Here is a 9,921-nt window from a genome sequence, read left to right as displayed (position 1 = left end):
TTTCACCCACGACCCAAACAACATCATAAAATCCTTGGCAAGAGCCTTGTAGGGGACTAAAGCCTCTGCACCCAGCACAGAGTCACACAGTTGTGTCTGCACTAACACTCTTTGCAGATTTAGGAATCACTAAGGCTGGACTCTCATGGGCAGAACACTCCAAGGGTCATTAGGAAAACACTCCAGACATCTGCAGTTCACTAAAGAAAAATCAGTGGAATTATTCCCGTAGAAAAAGCTACAAGGACACACATTGGGGAGGAAACAGGTACTTAAATTAATCCTTTCCAAATGAACATATGCAATAAAAATGGAATTAACACCTGTGCAGATAAAACACTTCAGCTCCCTTATGTGGTGATGCTTGAATTGCATTTTCACTTGGTCCTAATCAGATTCCTGAGAGCCCTGAACAGGATTCAGGAACCTTCTGACCTGCAGGAGCTTGGAACATTTAAGGGGGAAAATGAGTTATTTTTATCAGGACAGTGTGCCCAGAGGGAATTTCAGGGGAGATAAGGAGGAGATGAAGGGAGAAGTGGCCAGGGAGGGACAGGGAAGTGAGAACCAGCAGCTCACATTTAAACAAACAAGTTATTTTAATAGCTCTGCAACTTGAGCATTCAAATGAATGTAATTTTACCCTGTATAATATCAACATCTAAAAATCAATGCAATAATGGGGTTTTTATATCATCTTTAGGGTTCTGGTCCCTAAACATTTTATATCTGAACAAGGCATATCTGCTATTTGGGTTTTGGTTTTTTGGTAGCAATGTCAGTCAGTGAGTCCCAAGGCTCTTCCATTTCTTTTCCCTCTTCTTCACCTTCTTGAAGACAAGTTTATGCTAAGAACCATTCTTTGGATTTTCTCTTCATTCCTTAAAATATTTGCTTTTACAGCACAGATCTTGTCTTGCTGGTCTTTAATCAGCTGCTCCAGTTCAGCCAGGTCAGCTTTCAGTGGTTCCACAGCGCTGTCTGTGATGCTGGAAGGGACACAAAGAAGCAGGATGTTGTTGGAAACTTTCAAGCTGCTTCAGGTTATTTCATCCTCCAAGAAAGTGCATTTCAATACCTGAAAGTCTGCAAAGTATTTAATGGAATCACAGAATCCCAGGATGGTTTGGGTTGGGAGGGACCTTAAAGCCCATCCAGTGTCACCCCCTGCCCTGGGCAGGGACACCCAGGGTGCTCCAAGCCCCGTCCAGCCTGGCCTTTAAGTTGTTCCCACCCTTCCTGAAAGAAAGTTTGGAATAAGAAGCAGAAAGACAAAGCTAATAATATGGATAGAGGTAAATATTGTTGAGGAGATCACCTATAATTCAACAGTAAAAATCTCTTCTTGGCTCATCTGGTTTTTCTGCTAAACTCTGGAACAAGAGCCACAGAAGCTGGGGCTGCCCCTGGATCTCTGGAAGTGCCCAAGGCCAGGTTGGACACTGGGGCTTGGAGCACCCTGGGTGTCCCTGCCCAGGGCAGGGGGTGACACTGGATGGGCTTTAAGGTCCCTTCCAATCCAAGCTATGCCATGATTCCACAAAACAGAGGAGGAGCCATCAGGAGCTGCTGACAAGGACAGGCAGTGTGACACTAACAGGGAATTCATGAATCATGAATTAATGAACACAGGTTGCATCTTAAGGGAATGAGGAAATGGTTTTCAAACAAATGTGTCCCCTTCCATAATGTTGCTTATCTTCAGGACACTGGACAGCCAGAGGAAATGCCAGTCTGCAGGAACCTGCTGCCATTCTGAATTACCCAGTCACTCAAGGGCACACCAGCTAAAGTCCAGATCTCCAAATCATTTGGTTTTCCCCTCCTTTCTACCACATAAATCACCAAAGGCATCGCTAGGAATTGCACGGGTATTCCCTCACTGGGACCCTGCAAGTGTCTGTCACAGAAGCAAAGCAACCAGGGATGAGCTTCCCAATGCCAGGACATGTGGGAAGCATTGTCTTCTCCACAGCTGCTGCTCTGTAATCCTGTCCTGAAGGACTGAAGTGCCTCACTGCACTGATGGGGGGCTCACATTTGCTATGTTGCCGTGCACCAGGACAGGGCTCAGCTAAAAATCCCTCCATGCTGCTTCTGCACATGGATTCAGGGAGCAGCAAATCTCTCTGGGCTGAGTATGGCTCCAAAAACATGGATCCCAAACACAGGATCTCTACCCCATGTTTAAGATCACAGCACACACAGCTGGAAGGGATGTTCTGTTTTCAAGGAGTGTAAAGACACAGAGGTGAGACAAGGAAGGCCAAAGAAGCTGTTTCAACTACTGCCATTCACACCAGAACACGCTGAATCCACGGCACAGAGAGCAGGTAGGGATTTAGGAATCCACCCCTGCTCTGGGTTCAGTATAAGCTTTAAGGGTCCCTAAAATCTGCCTCAAGAGAGAAGCCCAGCTGCCCCTGGCCCCACTCACCTCTGCTCCCTCTGCAAAGCCTCTGCGTGCTCCCTGTTCTCCTGGCGCCACGTGTGCAGCTCGTTCCTCATGGCATCCATGTCCTCCTGGATGTAATCCACAATCCTGCCCAGCCTAAAGGCATTCTGGCACACAGTCTGAATGGACACCTGGAACTTCTCGATTTCTTTGGCTACCAAGTCTCTCTCCCTCTTCCTGGATGCTTCCGAGACAATTGGCTTCTCCTAACAAAAGGGACGAACAGGGAAAGCATCAGAATTAGGGAAAACTGTTGCTGCAGGCTGAATGATGGATTTTTGCAGACTGCAAACTGGGAAGTAGCTGGAGAAGTGTTTATGACAGTCTCAAATGGAAGAGAAGATTCATGGAATCACAGAATGGTTTGGGTTGGGAGGGACCTCAGAGTTCATCCCATGCCACCCCCTGTCCCACCTTCCACTGTCCCAGGCTGCTCCAAGCCCCAGTGTCCAATCTGGCCTTGGACACTTCCAGGGATCCAGGGGCAGCCCCAGCTTCTCTGGGCAAGCTTTGAAAGTAGCAGCAAGTTCTGCTGCTGTGTGGGAGCTCCAGGGCACAGCCTCCTCTTTGTGCCAACCCATCCCAAAGTCCTCTGTATCAGCCCTGTCAAGATGCTTCTCTCCCTCCACTCTCCATATCTGGATTTCCAGCTCCTCATGCTGCTCCTAACAGCATTTTGGAGCTGACACAGCCCGTGGTTATCCCCTGCCTGCACTCCTGTTCATGGCTGTAAAACCACACAGCCTGCAGGTGTGGCCTCCATAAACTCCACTCCTCCAAAGGAATTTGGGCTTGTGCTGCTTCCCTCGTGTGCAGCCAGCAGAGTCTCTGTGGTGCAGCTCCTGAGGCCTCTCAGCTCACTGCAAGTCAAACTCAGGGTTTGCTCCAGTGGCAAAGCCAGCAGGAGCAAAAGGATGCTGGAAAAAGAGCAAAGTGATGCCATGCTGCTAATACCCTGGAATAATCTCACTCCAGCAAAGCCATTAAGGAAAAGCCCACTGGGATTTTCTCCCCCACACAGAAAAAACAATCTTGTTTTTCTTTCTTTCCAACATTCCTGCAGGTCAAATCCTCAAACCCAGACACGCAGAGCTTGAAGTAGAGTTTATTTAAAGTCATTCTGGTTGTTTATTACATGCCAGACAACTGGGAAGGCCTTTCCCTGCCACCCCAACAGAGGGTGAGCCAATTCCTAGGCACAATTCCTGCTAAACACGGAGGTGGCAGTGCTGGGACAGGGAATCCATCCTGCTGTCCCCTCCTGCCCTCCTCCCACAGCTGCCTGGCTTCCTGTGTGAGCCAGGGGCTGTTTGCTCAGCTGGCTTCTTGGAGGCTGCAGGGCCTCCTGCCAAGCACATTTCAGCAGCCCTGGGCTGGCTGGAGGACTTGGGGACACGGAGAGATGTGTTTGAGGAAAATGCTTTGCCCAAGATCCGAAGCCTCGCTCGGGGCCGCTGCCCGTGCTGTGCCACACACACAGCGCAGGAAAACGCCGGATTTCTGACTTTACTGGGGGTTTATGTCTGAGTGGTTTAATTAGAGCTGGCAAATTAACTGGGCTGGGCTGGCAAATGCTGCTGACCCCGTCCCTTTGCTGCCCAAGTCACTTGAGGAGCGCTGGCTGAGCTGTTAAAAACAACACGGCGCGAATTGGCTCCCGTTTGGAGCAGCAGGTGTTTCCACAGCACAGCACAGAACCTCGGCACCCAGAGCTCCCCCAGAGCCATCCCTGCCTTTGCTGGCCTTTGGGATGGAAGAGCTGCAATCTCACAGCATTTCAAGCCCTTCTCTCTCTATCCTGACCCTATTCCTACTCCTTTTCCTACTCTCTGCTCATCAAAGCCAGAGGAAAGGCTCAATCCACAGCACTGGATTTTCCACATGAGACTGGGAAGTCCAGTCCATCAGCAGAGTTGTATCAGACCCAACAGCTTCCCAGGAAAAAATCCCATTCCCTTGTTTTTCCTTGGCTAAGTGCTCCAAACCCTCACCCCTCTCCTCCCCACCATCCATTATCCAAAGGCTCAGCCAAGAAATAAGGAATTTATTTCACATCCAGCTCTCTCAGAAGGGAGAAGACTCAGCCAGGCCATTATCTGAGGGTTGGTGTGTGAAAACCTGCTTCACTTCTGCTTTCCAAATGCCAAGTTTTGGAATGTTTCCCAAGGCACTCTGCTGGAAATGCTGGCAGTCTGTGGCTTGGATAAGTGCAGTTTTCATGGGATAAAAACTGGCCCAGAGAGGGGAATGGGGCCACATCCAGCTGGGATTGGTCCCCAGTGGGGTTCCCCAGGGCTTGGAGACCTTTTCCAACCAAAATGGTCCTGTGATTCTACTTCTCATTCTTGTAATGATACCTAGACAGACCAAGCAGCCACACTTCCCTCCACAGGGAAGCACAGGATCAAAATAAAATAGAAATAAAAAAATAAAATAGAAATGAAAACCCCACAATTCAGTAAAGAAGTGAGACAGAATTGTATGCTTTAGGTACAGAACATACCTATATACAAATCTACAAATACACAGGTCTGTAAAAACAGGTCCAGCTCACAATCTGAAATATTCCAGGCTAAAATACACAGCAGCTTGAAAAGCTCGAGCAAAATAAAAAAATAAAAAAAAAATTGGAATATTTTTGATGAATCAGTATATTAGTAAATACTGAAAATTAATTCTAGTGTTCCTGTAATTCCAGCATGTTCTTTGTGGAGTTGAATACTTTAAAAGTGAGATTAAGAGGAGAAAATATTATCCCATCCAAAGTCAGTCATGGAATTACTGGATTGTCACAGCTGGAGGAGACCTTCAGGATCATCAAGGCCAACTGGCATTGCAAGAACTGAAACATAACACCACTAAAATCTATTAAATGCTATTTGAAATAAAAATCTAGCAAATAGTATTTATACAGGTTCATCAACAGGCTTGTTTAAAAATAAAAACAGGAAAAAAATTAAAAATTAGTGTCTTTGAGACACTCATATGATGTTGAAGTGTTGTAAGAGCTCCCAAGTTTCAGGAAAAATCCAAGCAAAATTTCCTCCCAAGAAAGAGTTCCCAACCTGAAGGCTCAGGAGCTCAGTGGGCTCATTGTGTCCCTCATCCCACAAGTCAGAAATCCTTCCTTTGGCTCATTAACAGCTGTGCTACCAGGATCCCAGAACCCCAGAGTGCTTTGGGTGGGAAGGAACCTCAAAGCCCCCCCAGTTCCTCAAAGCCCCCCCAGTTCCTCAAAGCCATGCCATGGGCAGGGACACCTTCCACTACCCCAGGATGCTCCAAGCCCCGTTCCAGGGACAGGACAGCCGCGATTCCAGGTCCTGCAAGGCTCAGCGTTATCACCGTCACACTCTCGAGCTTTGCCAACTCACGCTGATTTTAAAGAATTGAAGGGGAGAGAAATCCATTGGAACCTGTTCCCAGCTCCAGAGTTGCAGCCATGGGTTAAAATCTCGGGAATGATGGCAGATGGTTCCCTACAGCCGGCAACGTGGGCGGTACGAGCCCCGAGTGCCACCTCTGCTCGCTCTGCACAAACGCGTAACAGGAGATTTTCAGCAGGGAGAAAAATGCCAGAATCCAAATTGTTCCAGGCTTTTTCATTAGGCCCTACACCTCAACCAACTCCCCTTTCACAACAGCCCCAGAATCAATAAATTATCCCTGTATAAAAGGCTGGATCACTTCTGTAGGCCCAACACGTTTCCTTTCCTCCGTGTTTTTCATAAGGCACCAAGATAAATGTTTACTTTGGATTCCTGGGAAAAAAAGGCTGCTTTTCCCATTACCTCAATGTGAGCACAACACAACGTGGGCTTGGGTGCAGGGACCTGAGAAATCTGAAAGCAGGAATTTTTCTCTTTTAATCAAGAAGAGGGAAATTATCAAAAGGCTCCAGAAACCACCAGAATTTCAAGAAACAGCATTTGCTTACTTTTAGACCTTCCCCTTTTTTTTTTTTTTTTTTTTTTAATTAACAGTTTTTTAAATAGGAGTCAAATTAGTACAAGCATCCATCAAGCCTTTTAATAGTTTCTACAGCCCCTTTTAACTCTATTATTATGTCCCACTAGGAAAACAGATCCAAGTAATCACAATTTTATTGAGCTCCACCATTTCCCCCCACCTCTTTCTACAGCAGAGGACACAAACCTCATTTTGGACAAGTAACTGGGATATATCCAGTGCAAAGCCAACAAGGTGGGGCCTTTTTTTTTATTGTATAAAATATATTTTTTGATCATAAAGGGTGTTTTCTTTTCCTGGTTTTTACAGAGTCTGTGTTTTAAGTAGATTGTAACTATCCACCAGGGACCCCCATAAGAAACTCTTTCACGGAACCAGGGGGGAAACAGTAAATGTTAAAGTATTTCAAATGAACAGGATGCTTTTTCTGCTGATGCCAGGTATGGGGTTCAGGCACAGGCCAAGGAGTTGGAGACACAATGTTCTTTATCACTGCATTTCCCAGACTCAGTCTGACCTGCTCCTGAGCTGGAAGGATCCACAAGAAAATAAAAGAATGGCTCTTTCAAGAGAGCTTTTTCAATCTCCTCTTTTTTTTTTTTTTTTTATTTTTTTGGAGGGTGGTGGTTTTCCCTTCAGTTCATATTTAATCCTTCCAAAAAACAAAAGAGCTGGAATTTTCACCTGTTGATGAACACCCACCCCAGCCCACACACCCACCCTGCATTCCTGGGGAGAAGTCAGTTCCCAAAATCTCCTGTATTTGGGGCAGTATTCAGCACACAAAACAAAATAATGGAATTATGGAATGGTCTGACGTGGGAGGGACCTTAAAGCCCATCCAGTGCCACCCCTGCCATTCCAGTGACACCTCCCACTGTCCCAGGCTGCTCCCAGCCCCAATGTCCAGCCTGGCCTTGGGCACTTCCAGGGATCCAGGGGCAGCCCCAGCTGCTCTGGGCACCCTGTGCCAGGGCCTGCCCACCCTGCCAGGGAAGGATTTCTCTCCAATATCCCATCCAGCCCTGCCCTCTGGCAGTGGGAGCCATTCCCTGTGTCCTGTCCCTCCATCCCTTGTTCCTCTGCAGCTCTCCTGGAGCTCCTTTAGTCCCTGGAAGGAGCTCTGAGGTCTCCTCTGGAGCCTTCTCTTCTCCAGGTGAGCACCCCCAGCTCTCCCAGCCTGGCTCCAGAGCAGAGGGGCTCCAGCCCTGTGAATTCTAAGCCAGAGCAGACAAGCCAGGAGATTATTCCAGCTGTAATTAGTGACAGCAGAGAACATTCATTCACCCACGATGCCACACTGGTGCCAATTGTGCCCAGCCTTCCCTTCCTCCTCACACTCCCTGTGTGCAGAACCTCTTCCTCCCAAAAGAGCAGCCTTTCCTGGAGAAAAAGGACTTGGAATAAACCTGCTCCTTGTGTTAAACAACTTCCCTCCCCCCAGGCTGTGCCCCAGCACCTAGAAAGACATGACAGGCCCTGTGCTGTGTCCTTTACACACTGCACCCCTCCTGGGGGGCAACCACAGCTGCCTCACCACTTTTACACATCCTTTGTGTCCACAGATCCATCTGCTGGCTCACTTGGATTTATACTGCACCCACAGGACAGAAATTCTGTGGTTTGGGGCACAAAGGAGCTCTGACACCAGGATTATCCCAAGAGTGGCCAGAGCCTTGTTCCTGTGCTCACAGCTTCTAGCACGACTGCTTGGGGGCCACATTTTTGTTCCCTGTGAGCTGGGAGCAGTGTGAGGAGCCTGGAGCACACACTCCTGAGCACACACACATCTGAGCTGCTGTGCTGCTGGCTTAAAAATCCTGCTTTTGAGGAGCTCTGGGCCTGCAGCCCGCTGAGTTAGCGTCACATCAGCATCAGCAGAGATGTCACAGAGGAGAAAACCCTTCCATAGGTAACTCCTCCATTTCCCTGACAGCATTCCTGAGGACACAGCAAGCTGGCAGGATGCTGTGGTGGGAATGATGAGCCTCCTCCAAACACCTAAATGATGGGATTTCTGACTCCAGCTAGCTGCTTAACACAGCACATTAATTGCACGGACTGGAGGGCACCCCCAGAGCTGTAATATAAAAATGTGATTTTTTTAATGTCAAAATCAATGACCTGCAGCTCTTCAAACAAACAGAATCAGCACTGATTAGATCTGTCCTAAGCTCTAAGTGCATAATGTACCACACTGGTAATTCAAGTTAATATTGCCCAGGTGCTGAGCTATTCAATCCCACTTGTTCCTCCCAGAAGCCTCCAAGTCACTGCTTTTCTGAAGCCCTTTTGGATAATGCAAAGATGGGAATTCTGTTCTCCCCACTTGCTTCAGCTATTTAATAACCTGCCTACGTTTTTCCACACGTCAAATAAATGAAGTGGAATACAAAATGGAACATCTGTTTCTTTCTCTGGTTAACATTAGAGGCTTAGATTCTAAACAAATACATTTAGGAAGTTTTTTTAGGAATTTGTTAGGCTGAACACAGCTAATCAAGGCAGCAAAAATCTTGTGTATTTCCAGAGTGACCTCTTTGTTTGACCTCAAAATTGTGTATATTATTTTAAGTTTCTGCACATGCAAAACCTAGATGATGAAAGTCCCAGTTTTCCTTCCTTCTCCCTTCTTTTCCTTTATTAAAACTCCTTAAAAAGCAAATGCATGTTTGGGAAACACAGCACAGAAAGGGTTTTGGAGGAATGTTTTTAACATAAATAAATGTTCCCCAGCCATCAGCAGCTGGAAGGTGTGAAACATCCCTGAGAGGGCACCAGTGTTACATTTGGATTAAGTATTAATCCACCAACTTCACCTCATTTCTGGTTCATTAATCCCCAATAAATCAGGTATACCCATTGATCATTTTTTTTTACTGAATACTGGAACTAATAATGTATTAAACAAAAGTTGTAGCACTCAGCCTGCTATTTTCTTCCCTCTTCATTTTCCCAACTGGCAGAAGATCAAGGCTTTAAAGACTAATGAATAGAAGTGAGAAAATATTTCATTTCATTTGGATGTATTGAATTGTTTAATAAAATGAGGGAGGATGAACATTCTAGTGACAGATAGAAGGAAGATGGAATTTCCCAAAGCCACTTTTCTTTCAAGTATTCCCTGGATTTTTGGATACCTTACTGCAAAAATATGGCAGTACCCTTAATTTCACTCTGTGATGCACAACACAGTTTGGAATACAGTTGTACCCCAATGCAGAAGACATTTCTCCTGGGGAGTTTGATGGAAAACAGATTAAATAAACAGAGAAACATCCCCAGAGACAAGGCCACATTGGAAATTTGGGGTTTTTTTTATTTTTACTGTCACAGTAATTTCTCTAAAATCATTTCCCAGGATTCAATCGTGTCTCCAGCTCTTGTTTTCTGAACTGTCAAGTGCCTGTCACACACTCCAAGCATTTTTAATCATCTTTTCCATTCAACTCTGCTGTCAGGAAAACTACACTTCTCTCTGGATCACAATTTCAGGA

General features: G+C 46.4%; 1 protein-coding gene across 3 annotated transcripts in view; it reads right to left on the bottom strand.

Annotated features, from left to right (window-relative positions):
- Positions 1-575: 575 nt before the first annotated feature.
- Positions 576-9,921, bottom strand: part of TRAF3IP1 (TRAF3 interacting protein 1) — a 27,094-nt gene continuing 17,748 nt past the window's right edge. For all 3 annotated transcript variants that reach the window (XM_015635412.1, XM_015635414.1, XM_015635415.2), the window contains 2 exons: positions 2,438-2,661; positions 576-989 (listed from right to left, as the gene is read on the bottom strand). In XM_015635412.1, the coding sequence (XP_015490898.1) occupies positions 824-989; positions 2,438-2,661 (390 nt within the window). In that variant the 3' untranslated portion in view covers positions 576-823. The remainder of the gene's footprint in view (positions 990-2,437; positions 2,662-9,921) is intronic.

This window comes from Parus major, chromosome 7, assembly GCF_001522545.3.
Source record: "Parus major isolate Abel chromosome 7, Parus_major1.1, whole genome shotgun sequence".
Classification (NCBI taxonomy): Eukaryota; Metazoa; Chordata; class Aves; order Passeriformes; family Paridae; genus Parus; species Parus major.
Note: the sequence above shows the minus strand (reverse complement) of the source record. Positions and strands in the feature narration are given on the sequence as shown.